Raw genomic sequence first — 17351 nt, forward strand, 5'->3', positions numbered from 1 at the left:
TACGTAATGTTTTAGTTTCAGTGTTGCATGGTGTGATCTCTTGGTCTGAAATCTCCCTTCCTTTCCGTTCTGTTCACTGCTGTGTTGCTTTGCTGATATGATGAAAATCAATGGGTCCTCTATTCTGTGGCGTGGTCTGATGTCTGCTAATGAAATCTTATCTGCCATGAATCATCCATCTGATAGCTGCTTGGCCAGCGGCTGACAGAGGACTGTCTCTCCAGCCTTCTTTGTGGTCACAAAAACAGAAAACCCTGAAATGTTATGGGAACGTTCTGATTTACCAACAAAAATGTATTGAGTGTTAAAGGGAAACATTTGTGGAAAAAAAATGCCATTGGAATGACAAATATGTCACCTCACAGTTTTTGTTTTTATAAAAAGATAAAACCAGGATTATGGTTTCTTCACAACTGTATCATTTATGTTACTTCTAAGAATAGTCTCTCAAGAATTTAACAATAAGTTGTAAGACAAAAACATAATAAAAATGTGTCGAACAAAGTTAACTCTCAAAAGCCAGTGCAAGTCTAGCATTGTAAAAAGCGTAAACTATAAAGAAATACAGAATTAAGCATCAAGTCATAATTATGTTAAACAGTGACTTAAAACACTAACGAGACTTAATGCCAGCAGCATAAGCATCTAGAATGACCATGTATGAAAATGCATCCGTAATTTGAACAAAACAGAAATGAAAACAGGGAACAGAAACAGAATACTCTAAAAGCCTCGCTGTAAAACCAGTGTTCCTCAGTTTATCTGAAAATAAGTTATGTAAGTGTTCCACAAAGAACTAAACGTCTCATTTTTATATTATGTTCCAAATCCAATACTCAACACCTGCCTCACTCTTAGCCATAAACCTTTTCAGGATCCCACTATTTCTACATCTCTCGGCCCATCCAGTATCAGCCTAAACTCTGCTAATCTCTTCCTGTAGCTCTGTCTGTGCGTCGCCCTGCCAGTGCATCCTCAGCTGATTGAAAATGACATCTGTTTGCACTGGTATGGCTCATAGCCATGCAGTCCAAATAGACATGCAGCACTCGACCCTGACAAGTCCACAGGGTTGGCAAAGAGGGGATTTATCACACATGCACTGATGAAAGCAAAAGCTCTTCTTCTAACAAGTTTTGAGCTAAAGCTGACATAAATGAATGTATGAATGAAAATATCTATGAATAAATGAATGATTTATTAACTAATACTTAAATATTAAACAATAAAAAAAGAAAAGTAGCTTTTGTTTATTTACATTTCCTTAATTCAGCTTTTGGTATATTTTCTCCTTGTTGCATTGGCAAAAATCTTGGCACACCATTGGTGAAATACCTCGGCTAAAAAATTCCCAAAATCTTTTGAGGTTTTAGAGTAGGGTAAAGAATCAAATAGCAGAGTCCTTAAAAGACATGAGGAAAATGTGAATGTTCCAGGAAATACATTGTACAAAAAGATTTATACCTGATGATTGAAAGATAAACAAGAAAACTAGAAAATATGTAAGCAGATTAGTAAAATGAATTCACACTTCAACTATCGATTGACTAATTGGATTAATCTTTTACACCCCACACAGAAAATCAAAAGAAAACATCATATATTAAGTACAGTTATGCCAAGCAGAATGAGCTTTTGAGACATAAACATCATGTACAAAACCAAATGAATATTATTTAACAAATGCCACCAGTTTAGATTTTAAAGCCAGAGCTCAGATAAAATATTTCCGACAGACGGATTGATATAAGCAAGAGATGGTAAGAAAAAATGACATTCTGCTTTATATTTTAAAGTCTATCTTACCACAGATATAAAAAAAACCCACCCCAGGGCTTTACTTCCCTCAGGGGATTTCTCACACGCTCTACCTCTTATGCCGCTTACTTGTTCGGAGATTTCACATCACTAACCATCGTTCTCTTAACTATACTAGTTCTCAGACTGTTTCCCCTCCACCTCTCCAGGGAGTGGATGTATAAAACACTTTTCACTCATCTATCCTCTGTAGCTCTGTCCTGAGTCAGCTGTTTTTCTGTGTTGCTTTTTACTCCGTAATTGAATACAGTGTCTATTCCTCTGAGCTGTATTCCACTTTGGATATGGCTGGTCCATGTGCGTACAGAGAGATTAAAGAAGACCTAATCATTTGAATAGACATAATGATCTGAATTGACTCAAACCCGTTGTAAAACTCATGTTGCGGCTGTTTCAACATTATAAACCAAAATGTTTTCATTTTAACTGACTAGTCCAGTCAAGACCTAAAACAACATAAAAAGTACACCTGCCAGTTTTCGTAATAATTACAGGTATGTGACCCAAACAGTCATGTGGGGGGTGAAGAGAGGTCCCAAAGCATCTGAAGCAAAATTTGAGAGCTTACATAAAGAAACTCAATAAATCAAATTGCAATAGTCACCGCATTGTTCTTCACCTGTCTAGATCATAGAGTATGATGGCAAAAAAAAGATGCCTTTCATTCAAAATTAATAAGAATATTCAGGCCTGGTTAAATTTGTTTGAAAACCTTGTGTGGAACACAACATATAAAGTGGAATATTGAGGAGATAGTTTTATGATATGGGGATTCTTTTCTTCACATGGAACTGTTTTTTTTGTCAAAATGGATGAATATCAATCTTTTAATTTCACACAAAATCTGTGGACTCAACCGCCGGGGGCTGAGGACAAGATGTGCCCTCGCGATTAGAGACTTGGAGAACTTTTGCAACTTTTGCATCAGAAACAGGGTTAAACATAAACACACAAGTAAGTCTCATGCTTGTCACAGGCAGTGACATTTTCTATCCCCCCATCAATAGACTGTGTTTTGTGACTCCAGTAGCTCCACCCTAACTGAACCGTATCACGAAGGAGGCCCAGGAATGGTGCGGTTTTAAGGGTTTCTTGTACAATGAAAACAGACAAAATAGGGTACCAGCCCCTGTTGTACCCCTCAGTAGAAACGAGGCACAATAGACTGCTCTCTTAAGTCATTATACATGTGACATAAGTTATAAAAAATTATTTAGCATGGTCTCAATTGCTACTTCTCAAAAACCTAGCATGATACAAGAAGTGAGCAGACTGTTGAGATCCATTGTATTTGGCTTGTTAAATGACCTTATACTGCCTTGCATAATCACACGTGATCTAGAGTTTAGTTCCTAAAATGCCAAAACTCAGAGTGGTGAGAATAATAGAAAAGAAAGATAAACGATTAAATGAATTGCAAACTATATTTACAGGTATATTCTACGTGGAAAATCCCAGAAACATTGTCTCATGGCAGACACTCCTAATCTGTTAACAGAATTAAACAAATCATTCAAATATCGCACTGAAATAAATGTAATTACTTTCTTTTAGCTAACACTGTTTGTGGACGCAGCCACTATGGACTCTCCTTGTTGTCTAGTCATTAACCAGATTAACACAAGGACACCCGCAGTTACATCAAAGTGATGACACAGTTGCTGCAGCAACAGCAGCTGCAGCACCAGAGCTTTTTTCTTAGTTTATAAATAAAGCCACTGATGGGATATTAAATTAGGCTTCGCATTTATGAGTGGAAATAACCAACTACTCTGACTGCAGCATGGCAGAGAGGCTCACTCAGGCTGAAAACAGCACCCTCAGTCTGTTGGGATTAGTGATCTGCATGGCTTCCTGTTTTTAACTAATTAGCCATGTGTAAAATCTTTACTCAGATATAAAAGTCCACCATTAAAGATGTGGACAACTCTAATGCAAGGAAAATTAAAACTCAAATGTATTCACATTCTCGATATGTGTAAGGCAGAGACCAGCCAAAAGCACAAATTGTCAAACTGTATAATCCCTCCGACATCATAGTTTTTCCAAGATGAATGTCATACATCACTCATAAAAGCAGTCAGATTATGCCATAGAAGAACTTCATCTTCCCCCAGCTGCCAGTGGATTACACAAACATGTCTGTTTATCTGGCTCTGAATCTTGGGCATCGTTACATAAGCACGCCAGTGTGTGGCAGTGTATGGACAAGGGGGTGTGTGTGCATAGAGGAAAGAAAGATGAATTTGGAGAGCTTTTTGTGCTGTGACTGGGAATAAATATGGTGGTAGCAAAAAGTAGATTCATTTCTTATTCTGTCCTTCACCTCCCCATCTGTCTAATCCCTGCTGTCAATCATCCAGATTGTTGGTAAATCCATTCAGAGGTACAATTATATCTGAACACCTCGGCTTTCCTTTGTGTTGCCTATGCTTTCTTGCAAAGTCACGCAAATGTTCGACTGAAAATGTGTTAGCATCTGTCTGCACACTTGTGTTATTAGGAAAATCCAGTGACTCATACACATACTGAAGCTCCTACATCAGGGCAGTCAATCAGCTTTCTATCCTTTCAGCGCATTTCACTTAAGAGAGTCTACAGCAAATTTGTCACGATACTGTAATTAGGCTAAGATGTCATTAAATTGAACGCATGTTAATTTAACATGTATTAAGACAAAAAAATTTTGAGCAAAAAAAACTGCTGCTGCCAAAATTTCCACCCACGTGTTTCACTTTATTTGGGCTTGAGTATCCCAAAGCTCCCATCACAGTATCTTAACAAGTATGCTACTGCACTGAAAACATGCTACCAGGGTCAAACTGTAAGGAAATGAAGAGAATTTTGTAGGATATCAAGCCCTGTCATGTTTTTACAGTATGTCCTTTTTGTTGCCATCATGCTCTGAAAGGTTAATCTCTGGATCATGTTGTGGAATTCACAGTACTCTGCTAAGTAAGAACAAGGTTACTTTTGCCTTAATGTCATCATGTGTGGGACTGAAATTCCAACATTCTTAGTACCCCCAAGTAGTTACAAACTGATCAGCAAAAACAATCAGTAAGCAAGGCAGCTGTCCCTTTTACTTTCAGTTTCAAGCATTCAGCATGTCGAGGTGAGTGAATCTCACCTCACCATGCAGATAGTATAGTGTAAGATGAGAGAGCCCTTCACCTCCCCATCCATTTAATCCCTGCATTGTTATTTAAATTGCAGTTAAATTGTAGATTTTGTAGCAATGGTGGACATGTTCAGAATACATATAGTGTGAGAGTTGCAAATCGCATAATGAAGGGTTATTTTCACATAAGCCTCACTTTTCCAGCAAAGCAAAAGACAAATATGCAATGTGGTGATGGTCATATTATTTGTAACATGGATAAGAGAAAGAAATAATATTTTTGTAACATAGTTTAGCAATGAAAATGAAATGTTTCTGATAAAACTGCTGAGGTTGAGCTGGGACGTAAACTATGTTACATTAAGTGAGTTTTACCTTGTTCTGTTTCATCTCATCAAACCATTTCTTCAAGGGAAGAGAAAGCAATTTCAAATGTATCTCATGACATAATTTACATGTTTAGACTTTAGTAGGCATGTAAATAATCATTTATCTTGAATTATAGAGAGCATCTAGCACAGTAGTGTTTAAAAGTTGGTAACGAATGAGTTGCACCTCTGGGCTCATTTTAATAAATCAAATACAAATTTATTCAGCAACAAATTAAAATTTGTAGATTAAAGTGAAAAAATGTGCACACAAGGAGCCCCTGTCAGCTGCTTGATTAGAGAGGTTTGAGTCAGAGGTAAAAATCAGGCAGGTGAAATGGCAGAATGAACAAATTGAACCTGCAGACATGCTTGGTGACAAACCGATCTATCCTCCAGCTTGGAAAAAATAGACACTCAATTTACTTTGTATTGAGCCACTTCAGCAGTTGTTTGTCCTCATCCACTTTGCCTCATCACTGTGCCACACTGCATTTGGGGAGATGTAACTATTATGTGTAAATACAGTATACTCACTAATATAAATGAGAAAGCATCTAATTTATCTTTTAAAATTCTCAGTGTGCCACTTAGGGTTTTGAAATTCAAGCAGTAAAAGGCAGAACAAGCTACATTTTTAAACAACAATCACCAGACACACCTTTCTAGTTCAAGTGAGCAGCCCAAGAACAGGCATGTTTAACTCAAAACAGAAAGCGATATTTATGAAAGCTCCTTTCCACAAATTCAGAAAGCAGAATTATTAATTTCTGTATTTTTTATTTTTTTATCTATTTCAATAACAACAAAATCATTACATGTATAACAGATCAGCTGCTCCCGGGTCCTTTAGCTCAGTTTTACTACAAGCCAAAAATAATGGAGATAAATTATTCTACAACTACAGACGTAAAAACTGCAAAGGAGTCCACCATATGGCTCTCTACTTTGCTACAGTACAGTCAAAGGTTTATCCAACTTCTGTGAGACGGTTTAATTCCAATCACTAGTAACTAGGATTAACAAGACTATGTGTCTAAAGCCCAAGAAGTGTATATGGTAGGCCTTACTACACTGCTCAAAAAAATAAAGGGAACACTTAAACAACACAATATAACTCCAAAGTAAATCAAACTTCTGTGAAGTCAAACTGTCCACTCAGGAAGCAACACTGATTGACAACGGGGATCCTCGTCGGGTCAATCAGTGTTGCTTCCTAAGTGGACAGTTTGATTTCACAGAAGTTTGATTTACTTGGACTTATATTGTGTTGTTTGAATGTTCCCTTTATTTTTTTGAGCAGTATATTTCAAACTGCAAAATGTTTAAAGTAATCAACATTCTGCCAACATGCTGGTTTTTCTATTGTTTGAGTCTTATCAGTTGAGACTAGACTTAAGTTTCTTCTTTTGGTAACTACACAGGAAATGCCAAAGGGTCATTAGAGATTAGAAGGCTGTTCCGCTCAAAACATAAACACGTACAAATATGTAAAGTGTAGAGTCGGGTTTTGGCTCTGGGAATCAGAAGTATACATTTTAACTTGACTTGTTTTCCTCTAAAGAAGATCACACTGGCAGTTAATGGATTTGAATTGAACCTACGTACCATACCATACCAACTTTATTTATAAAGCACTTTAAAACAACCACAGCTGATACAAAGTGCTGTACATTAAAACACAACATAACAATAAAAAAAAAAACTCTTACAGTTTAAAAACAAACAAACATACAATTTAAAACTAGATCCCGCTGGAGTTGAAAGCCAAGTAAAATAGATGGGTTTTAAGACGAGCTTTAAAAGTATTTGGACTTTACATGTATATGGACTAAGAATATTCACCCAACCATTTCAAACACTCATCCAAATGTTATAAAGCACAAAAAAACATTTTAATTTATTGTTGCCCAAAAGGAAAGTTAAAGAGTTATTTTTTTATGGGGAGAACAGTAAGAAATATGAGGACTTTGTATCTTAAGGCCCCCAAGTGAAACACCCACCCTGTTTTGCAAAGTAAAATATGATGCCCAAAACAAAGATCTAAACAATTTATAGCATGTGGGCATGAAACTCACGGCATCTACTGTGTTTAGCATGTGCTGTAAAAAGATCTAAATCACTGAAAACAGATAACACGTCTCATCTGCTCTCATCTACTGTCTTTAAAGCAAAAGCCGAGAAAGGAGAAAAAAAATACATTAGCAACATGCTTAGACTTGAACGATGGTAGCAGTACTTCAATTTTCTAAATACTTTTTCAGGTATACAAGTCCAGGTAAAGAAATAAAAAAACAGAATTGCATCAGTATTTTATTATAAAATGACTACAGTTTCATGGCACTTTTAGTGATGTACTCAAGTGTTTATTTCTGTTCAGCTTGATGGATGTGAAGAAAACCTGAACTTTCTGGGATAACTTACAAAATCAAAGGAAGACTACCGAAAAGCAGTCTTCTGTCTCCAGTTGTCCATTAGACAGTAAATGACACTCGTTGCAAGAAGGGTAAGCCTAAATAAAGTAGATTGTTTACCAAGTGCTGTAGCCCAAACTTCGTTACTAGATTTCTTCAAATCCAGAACGTATCGAGTGACATTTTTCAAGACAAAATTAATTTATTTCCCACAATCGAAATAGAAAGCAGTAGGTTTGATGCATCCATTTGACTGTTTGTGCCGACTCAAAATTATCAGCTCGGTGTTGCGTACAAAAACGGCGTGATGCGAACACCGTTTCCTGTTGAGCAGTTTCCTGTGTGAGTCCACGCGTCTCTGACCATGCAGTGGTAAAAACTGACCTTTGTGTGGGCATGTTCGGCAGACGTCCACATTGAGTCTTCATAGAGCATGCGCAGACGTCTGATCAGAGTGAAGTACACCAGAGTATGTCGGGGCCTTATTCAACAAGTTGTTATTTTACCAAAGAGGGAGCAAGTCAGTTAATGCATCAACCTTGCTTAGCTGGCCGTGAGAAGTTGAGTGGCTAACGCTTTTCCTCTGTCTACATCCTCCAGAATGTTGTGCGGTTCTGGATCAGAGTTTAGTGAAATTATTAACACTCTATCGGATGTATTTTCTATCTATATTGATGACATGTCTATCGCAGTAGATATAGTTATTGTTTTGTCACGCAGAAAAAAGTGGCACAGAATTCGAGTTGTTCTACATTTACAGTGATGTTTCCATAATCTGTCATGTTTTAGGGAGGCATGCCATCTTCTGGTTTGGGTCCAATGTGTTTACAAGGTCACTTTAGATCATTTCTTTTTTTCCCCCTCTGATGACAAGCCACATGGAGATGCTGATTTTATTTTGCAAAATGACTTGGAACCTGCCAACCCAGCCAGTAGCTTAATGCCCAATTCATTGACTGCAATATCACTGTGCATGATTGATGAGCAAACTGGCCTGAGGTAAACCCCAATCGGCATGTTTTGACTATGATTCACAAAAAGGCCTTTTTCTTTCTCCTGAGCCCTCTTTTGGCTGGGCTTTTGTTTGTTAGCAGTTCCACTGTGATGTCCTAGTGAGTGGTAACTCCACACATGAGATCAGTGTTGACTGAGGTCTCACTCAGAGATGGGGTAAAAAGTAATCCATGGTTATATATTTTTCAGCAAAAAAAATAAAAAATATATAACCACTGATTTTGTCCCTAATAAATGTTATAATGTATTGTATGTTGTGTCACTACAAGCTTCAGGGAAAGGTGCAACTGCAGCAAATTTTAAAGGGATTTTGTCAATGTAGACTACTGTTAATTATTACTTTAGGCAACAAGACCCTGCTATAAAACCAATCTGTGCTTTAATATCTCAGATGTGCTACCTTAGATCACCTCAATGCTGCACCGATGCAGTCATTTATGCTAAAGAAGCCTGGACTAAGCACATAGGCTTTTTTATTTGGCAGACATTTCTGTACTATCTGTTTTTCTTTGGTGTTATTCATTTATCTAATTTTCTAAGAAATTCAGTTACGGGTAATAATTAGCTCTCAGCTAACAGAAATAAACACAAAGTTCTGGAAATCCGCAAACTGAATTTATATGCATTTTACTTTTTGATTTAAATCATTCAAACACATAACTTTGAACTATTATTCCGATTTACTGTGATGCACTTCTATGAAAATACAATAAATAATTTCAAGGGACAGCAGGAAATACCCTTCCTAAGTAAAGTAATAGCTAACGTTAAGATGAAATAGTTAAAACAACTCCCCCTTTAAGCAGCAGAAGAGAGGGAGTAGCACTTGTGTACAAGAAAATCAGGTTGCTGATTTCTATCAAATTCTCCACACATTAGAAAAATATGCAGTTAAATTGACAGTACTTATAACAGTATGCCTCAGTTTTCAGTATTGCTTCATCTGACAGTGTGCAAACATTAAAACAGTGAAATGTCAAGATTCAATCAGATTTAGATAATCATAAAACCCCGTCCAGTCAGAAATTATTTGCAGAGATAACACTGCTGCATTATCTTGTTATTGTGATAAAAATGCCCCATATCTATCTTGCATGTCTCAAGATCGCGTCTTTAGGAAAAGAGATGGTAATCCCAACTACTAGCATGAGGATGATCACCTCTACTGCTCTTAATTACAATTAAGTAACCCTCCCACATCTTCTACCCTCGTGTGTCAGGAAGAGACAGTCATGCTGGCAGTGGCGCTGGGCTTTAAAAAGCAGAGCTAGCCAGGATTAGCATCCAATTTTAACACCTGAACGTAATCCTGCCCTAACACACTCTATGTTAAGCTTGTACTAGCTTTGCTAATGGAAGGAAAGCAAATGCAAACAGTGCTTTTTACCTTCACATTTGTTACTTAACCCGGGGCTTGACGTAATGCAGACAGTGAGAGGACAGCTCAGTTGTCGAAGGAGAAGAAACATTAAACAAGGTCATTCATCACTTTGGTGATCAAATTGGAAAGATCTGTATTTGAAATATGTCCTTAATTATCAACTTTATTTTCATTAAAAATAGTGTTCAACATTTCAAATATTTCTGTATTTGGTAATAGAAACATTTCAAATACAGCAAGATCCAATTTCAACCTTTAAAACACAACCGTCATCAGGAGGAAAGAGTACATGACTAACAAGTTCAAACCTTAACTACTCTCTATTGTGTTGCATTTATCAGGACTCTCTCATGCAGCGCTGACCAAATGTATTAATGCCACTGAAAACCTACAATGATCACTATTATAAAGGACATTCAACTCATTGTGAATTTAATGTGGAAAACATTGACATTAAGAAATAACAGTTTTTAATGAACTGGCACAATTATAACTCCCACCACTGTAAACATAATTTGTAAGTAGATTTTAAGAGTCTACTTCTTATATAAAGACCTTAACACTCAAGCTCCATCATACATCAGAGATCTGATTGTTCCATACGATCCTAACAGAGCACTTTACTCTCAGATTGCAGGTGTAGCGGTGGTTCCTAGAATTCCTAAAAGTAGACATTGGGAAACAGATCTTTTTGTTCTCCGGCTCTTCTCTAGTGGAACCAGCTCCCGAGTTTTAATCCATGAGGCAGACGCCCTGTCTACTCTTCAGTCTAGGCTTAAAATGTTACTCTTTGATAAAGCTTATTGTTAAAAACAGCTTCCCCCAGTCGTTGGGACACTTTATGGAAAGATAAACTTGGATCCTCTTCCAACATTGTTGTTATTTTCTAATAGAAACAAGCAGTGCATTTCCTTCAGGTATATCCTTAACCCTCCCCCGGTCTTAAGAGACGGGGTCCATTGGATAGCTTTTCTCCCTGTGCGTGTCCAAGCAGGGTCTCACTGACCCCGCATGTGCTTTTACGAGGGTTTTTTTTTTACGTGGTTTCAGAAACTTACAGGTTGACGGGAAACGCCCAACGCACCCCTGCGGTCACGCTCCTCCTGAGCATAGTGCTAAGACCATGGGAGGGCTAAAGTCATGGATTACTTAAAAGTCGTAGAAACTCTTAATGTAAAATTTTACGGTATGCTTGAAGATACCAAGAATTGTGCCACTGTTGAGTTTATTAAAAATATTTGTTTTTATCAGGTTTGATTTTTATAACTTTACAGATTGAGACCATACTATAGCAATAATGGTTATTTACAAGCGGTAAAGATATGTTAATATATAAGCCACTTGGTATATAAGAGGTATATACCAACTTATATACCGCATCGTTTTGTTCGTTGTGTGTAACGAACATAAAGATGTGCGATAAAGATATGTGAATATATATGCCACTTGGCCAACACTTCATGCACTTCCAAATAAACATGGCTAAATGTATGTGTAAATGTATAGCTGTGAGAAATCTGAACATAACCCGAGTATCTCATAGTTATATAATTGTGTGTAACAAACAAAAAGAACTGCAGTCATTTTGCTCAGTGGTGCCAGGCTAACTTTACCCTTTTTTAGCAGCATGAAAATAGACTTTGACCAAATGAAAAAGAACTGTTAATATGTCAGGAAGTGCCAATCAAACAGATAAGCCATACAACCGGAATAATATTCAAATAACATTGATATAATAAGAGTTTTGTACTTCTAAAGCTAGGTCCTCTTGGATAGTTTGTTTCTGTCAGTGTCAACTTGAAATATTAAAAATAACCTCAAAAAGTAAATTTATGAAAAATGAACCCAAATGTTAAGAATACTTTAGAAAATCTACTCTGCCCTAACACACTCATTCTGAAAATCTCCCAGGATTTCTTTCAAGACAATACAGCCAGAGGAAATGTTGCATCCTCTAATTTCTAAATATACAGACACAGACGCAGGCTTCCAGACTCCATGCTAATAAAATCCATCTAATTGGCAGAGTACAGCTCTGGGTTCATTAATATTACTAGATCAACTTGAATTAAGAATCTAGAGTTGCTTGAAACATTGAAATAGGTGAACACGAGTAACGATGTCCCCTTTTACAAACGGTTTGATTAACACTTTTATGCATTTTTCTGTGCCAAAATGTTTTCCATTAAAATTTACATATTTTAAGGTTGCGTAAATAATAAAATCATATTAACACCTGAATTTTGTTCTGGGGATATTAACAGAAATTGATCACTGATTCTCAAATTTATTAACAAAAAAGGGTAAAGAAAACAGACGGATGGAGGGCTTCATTTGCCAGCTGCAGAACCGTAGGGATTCATCCTAATATCACTGGCCTACCTCTGGTGATGTCATCAATTAAAGAGATATGATCCTAAAACTACATTCAAATCCCTACTTATAACAATTGCATAGGTGAAGGGCAAATTATACCTTAAGATTCATGTATATCCTGATATAGATGCAACATTCTTGTAAGAACACCGGGTTAAATATGCCAGTGGTATGAACACATAGCAGAGACAGGGTGAGCACATCATACAAAGAGAATTTATACAAGTAAGCCAGCTGGGCACATAAGCTGTCCAGCACAACAAATCCAAATAATCCTCCATGATGGGAAGTGGCAAAAAGGAGTAGGGGGGTACTCCAACATATGCATACACACTCGCTAAGGTACAAGCTTCAATTAGCCTCGCCATTGTGCCTCTATCGTGAACATTCATTGGCTGTGCCCTTTTCTAAGAATAACATGCAAGTCACTGAAATGTGCACTTAAAATAAGAGTGGCTGATGACATTTGAACCTGCCAAATATAGCAGATGAAGCACAGTAGGACAAGGGCATAAAGGAGGATTACCCTATAAATATATATATATATATATATATATATATATATATATATATATATGTACGAAAGGGTGGTGGTGGTGGGGGTGGGATGGGGAGTCAACAGCATAATAAAAAAATAGAAAATAAAACAGCTTACCTTCCATCATGGTTGCAGATTTGCATTCCTCTATTTCCAAAGAGCCTGAAATGAAAGCAGGAGGCACGGGGAGGGGGAGAGGAGAAGAAGCCCCCGGTTACAGATATTCAGTGGAACTGATGGGCAGCAGAGCAGCTGCAAGCTCGTGGATGACGCCCTGGCTAACTGTGAGCCTCCAACAATCCCAGACGCTGCCTGTCAACTAGCTCGAAAGGAAGAGAGGAAGAAAAAGAGAGGAGAGAGGAGGGGTAGGGGCTAGGCTAGCTGTCCATTAAGCCATGGATGCTTCTACTGCTACTGCTGCTGCTGTGGCTCCAGCCTACACGCAGAAGAGGATGCTGAGCGGTGGGGAAAAAGCCAACTGAAGGAAAAAGAGGCAGGGAGGGGAGGCGGAGAATAGATTGGGAGGGAGGGAGGATTTTGTGTGTGCGTGTGTGTGTTTGTAACGAGGGGCGGCAGCATTAAGGAGGGACACAGGCAGTATGCTGAGGTCATGGATGACCTCAGCCAATCTCTGCAGCTCTCTGCAAAGTCACATGGCTTACAGCTAGAATCTCCTGACACCACAGCTCAAAAGGGACGCTGCATTACCAACTCAGTTCCCCGACAAATAACTATTGGCATACACTGCATACGCACACATTTACAAAGGCACAAAGAACTGAAAAGCCAAAATACTCGTACAATTAAACCCAATAATAAGCAAACGTGGTAAACAAACACACAAGCACCCCTCCTCACCACCGACCTTATGTCAGTGCAGTGAGTCAACCGTACCATGAGGAATGGCATTATTTAGTCACACACAGGATAATATGAAAGTGACTACGCATTTTGAGAACAGTCGTACACTCATTACTGCGGAAAAATATTTACCATACACCGTCCTGTGTAGTGACTATTTCTGTAGTAGCAGATTGTGCCTGTCCTGCCCTGCATGGAATACCTCTGTGGTTTCACTCTGCCCTCTCTCTCTCTCCTCCTCCCCCCTTCGATTCACTCAAACCTCCGCCCCGCTCTGACAGTCTGCTTCACTCTGCAGCCTTTTTTACTGTCACCGTGCTCACCAAGCCGCACTGGGAGCAGGATCGATCTGTGTGACGTCAAGGCAACGCAGGCTACAGCTGCAACCAACAAGCACAAAGGACTGACAGCAGCCCAGCCCCCGGAAAGGGGTGTGTGCTCATGTTTGTGTAAGTACTCATTAACTGTCTATGACAGGGTAAAATGAGGCATGTGAACGGGTACACACAGACATGCACAAAATGTAGTGGTGACAGCGGTGTTTGTAGTACGTTTACAATCATTTTTTTATGACATCTACTTTTCATAAAAACAATTAAGATATTTTGTTCTGAATGTGAGATTTTTTCCTTTAAACATACAAGTACTAAATGAACTAGTTTCAAATTCAAACATTAAAAGTAAATTACAAGAAGTAGCATAAAAATTTATTGACACAAAAAAAAGAAACATGAATAATAATGCTAGTTATGGAAATTTAAATAAATGGTAACATTTTTATCAACACTTTCTTTACATTTTCCATAGCATTTTCTGTTTTTTTCAGTCGTGATCTCTGTGTAAACAGAGATATATTTTGCAACACTGAAAACTTATGTTGTGTTTGCACAACTTGTCTGAATGCAAACCCACTTATGGTGAGACAAAAAAATGAACTGGTTATTCTAGATTAGAAAAATGTTTAGTTTGTTCTGCCACCTCCATCTTTAGTTGTGGGTCAGGGGGGGGATGTATATGTAATGTACGACTGGCACTATTTAGCTAATACTGTGCAACCAGGGCTTTTATTTAAGATTACCATACCAGGATATACATATCCTTTGCTGCAAAGGTTTACAAAAAAAACATGGCATCGCAAAGATAACAATGGCTTCTGCCAAAAGAATTCATAAATATGGGTGACATAAAGGTGAAAAGTTATTTATAAAAAAACATTTATTGATCCCTAAATGTGGGTAAAAAGATTTTATAAAATGAGCAAACCAAGCTTCCAATTCAACATTTCACAGACCAACCAGAAACAGTAATAAAAAAAAAGATATGTCCATGCACATCCTAGAATAAATGCAACTCTTCAGAGCTAAGCTAATTTTAAGTGGTTTGCAGCAAAAAAAAACAACAAAAAAAAAAAACTCAACAAATCCTGCCATCTGCTGGTATTCTGTGGTAACATGCCACAGAATACCAGCAGATCCCACTCTGATGAATTTTATGTCACATATAATAATATGGGGTTTTTTGGACATTACTATAATTTTTTTACATTCTTTGTGCCCCTTTAAATATAACATGATTTTATGCATATGTGATCCTTCGGTACAAAATGTACTAGTGTAAATGCTCCTCAGAGAAGAAGCAACCAAATATTCCTAAAGCCAAGTAAAAATGTATATTATAGTTTTCAAATACACGCGTGCACGTTTCATGATTTATTTTTACCCAGAAAGCACATGGGCAAAAACCGTTAGTGAAACGGTCACTGGGACTGACTAGTATATATTCCATTGAGGGAAAGTAACTTAAACATATGAATTCCTCATATGTTAACATAAATGCTTGTTTTGAAGTATAAGCTGCTACTTACAGGCATTTCTTCGAAGAATTCGACCTGGAATGAGGTGTTCATAACAAACAACCGTACTGATTAAATAACATAAAAGTCAAGCAGTTCCCTAAAAGTCCAACAGATGGGCCATAGTTTGGGGACCCCTGTTTTAGAGTGACGACCATCAGAAACCTCTACTCTTAATCCAGTGGAGCAATAAAAGATCTGCTAATCCTGACCAACTTCAAACAGGAAAAGTTTTGATTTAATGTCTAATAAGGAATAGAAAAAAAGATGATTTCGTTACTTTTTATGCAGTGCATGTAAATGTAGATGACTTTAAGTAATATTAGAACAATATGGAGTTTTAATTGTTTTCATTGTTTAGAAACTTTTTTTTTTCATTTTATTCTTTGTGTCAGATATTTTTATGAAAACATAAACATATAATTTCATTTTTTTTTAAATCTGGTTTGGATCAGCCATAGTTTGACTATTATAGTACTTTTTTTCTCAATTAGTGGCCAATTTTTTCAGTACAAAATTGAGTGGATATTTCTCTTCTGAGACTAAGGCTATAAATAAAGTTTTCCAATAAAGGCTCTTTCTGTTAATGCCATCTTGGTGTAGTCAGCATGTCTAGTGATGTGGGTCTTTTAACATAATTAATTAATAAAGACTGCACGGGAAGAAGAAAACTGTAATTAATGCACAAACTAATTTCTCCTACCAAAGAATGACATTTATATAATACCAGTATAATAACAGCATTCAATTGGAAAAATCTCAGCTGAATACATTGAAGGGAAGACAGATTTAATTTAAGAAATTTCTGTCTTGAACTGATGTGAAAAATTTAGAATATTTTGAGTAAAAGGAATACAGCACATATGTTATCAATAAAGAACAATATGATGAATTGAAGAATGCTACATTATTGAGTAGAGGGCCTCATTTCAAACCAAACAATTTCAAATAATTTCAAATCACACCATTTTCTTTTACATTACAAATTATGTTATAATTCCTCATGCACAAAAATATAAAATTTTTAGCTAAACAGACAAAGCTAAAAGTCGGTCTCACTACAGGCCTCGCATACTTAATGACCTGACAAAATGAACTGCAGATTAACTTGAAGCCATAAATTAACAATCCATTTGCTTCATGCTAAGGAGACACAGCACTGCTGCTTAACTTACTGTACCTGCGACGATACGAAGCCAACCGGTAACCAGCTGATCAGCCATTTACTGCTTCCTCTGAAGATGCTCTGCTCTCTCCACGGTCAGCAATGGGACAAGAACAGGCGAAGAACTAATTCACTGAAAACCATAAGAAGAAAAACAGGATAAGTATTGATAAAAGACAAAGACGAAGCGAAGAAGACAAACCTGTATGCGGCAGCTCTCAGCAGCACCTGCATGCAACAATTGATTGTCCACTGCAAAGGACTTTCACATAACCTGTGGAGAATAGCAATGTGGGACAGCAGGGTAGGAGTCCGAACTCATCATCCACTGAAGGTCGTTCCTTTGATGCACTAACTATGAATAGCTTTGCTCCTTTTTTTTTTTTTTTTTTTTTACAATACTGAGTATACTTGTTTGTTTCTTCTGTTTCATAGTTTACTTT

The 17351-nt window shown here is 37.3% G+C and overlaps 1 protein-coding gene across 10 annotated transcripts in view; it reads right to left on the bottom strand.

Annotated features, from left to right (window-relative positions):
* Positions 1-17351, bottom strand: part of sgip1a (SH3GL interacting endocytic adaptor 1a) — a 70490-nt gene that overhangs the window by 42673 nt on the left and 10466 nt on the right. For 8 of the 10 annotated variants that reach the window (XM_081606095.1, XM_008415199.3, XM_081606097.1 and 5 more), the window contains exons 2-3: positions 16924-17041; positions 13148-13192 (exon numbers count right to left, since the gene is read on the bottom strand). In XM_081606095.1, the coding sequence (XP_081462221.1) occupies positions 13148-13192; positions 16924-16966 (88 nt within the window). In that variant the 5' untranslated portion in view covers positions 16967-17041. Of the gene's footprint in view, positions 1-13147; positions 13193-14023; positions 14114-16923; positions 17042-17351 lie in introns of those variants that run through there. The other 2 variants (XM_081606102.1, XM_081606100.1) reach the window with 2 other exon arrangements.

This window comes from Poecilia reticulata, chromosome 4 (assembly GCF_904066995.2).
Source record: "Poecilia reticulata chromosome 4, P_reticulata-male-v2, whole genome shotgun sequence".
Lineage (NCBI taxonomy): Eukaryota > Metazoa > Chordata > Actinopteri > Cyprinodontiformes > Poeciliidae > Poecilia > Poecilia reticulata.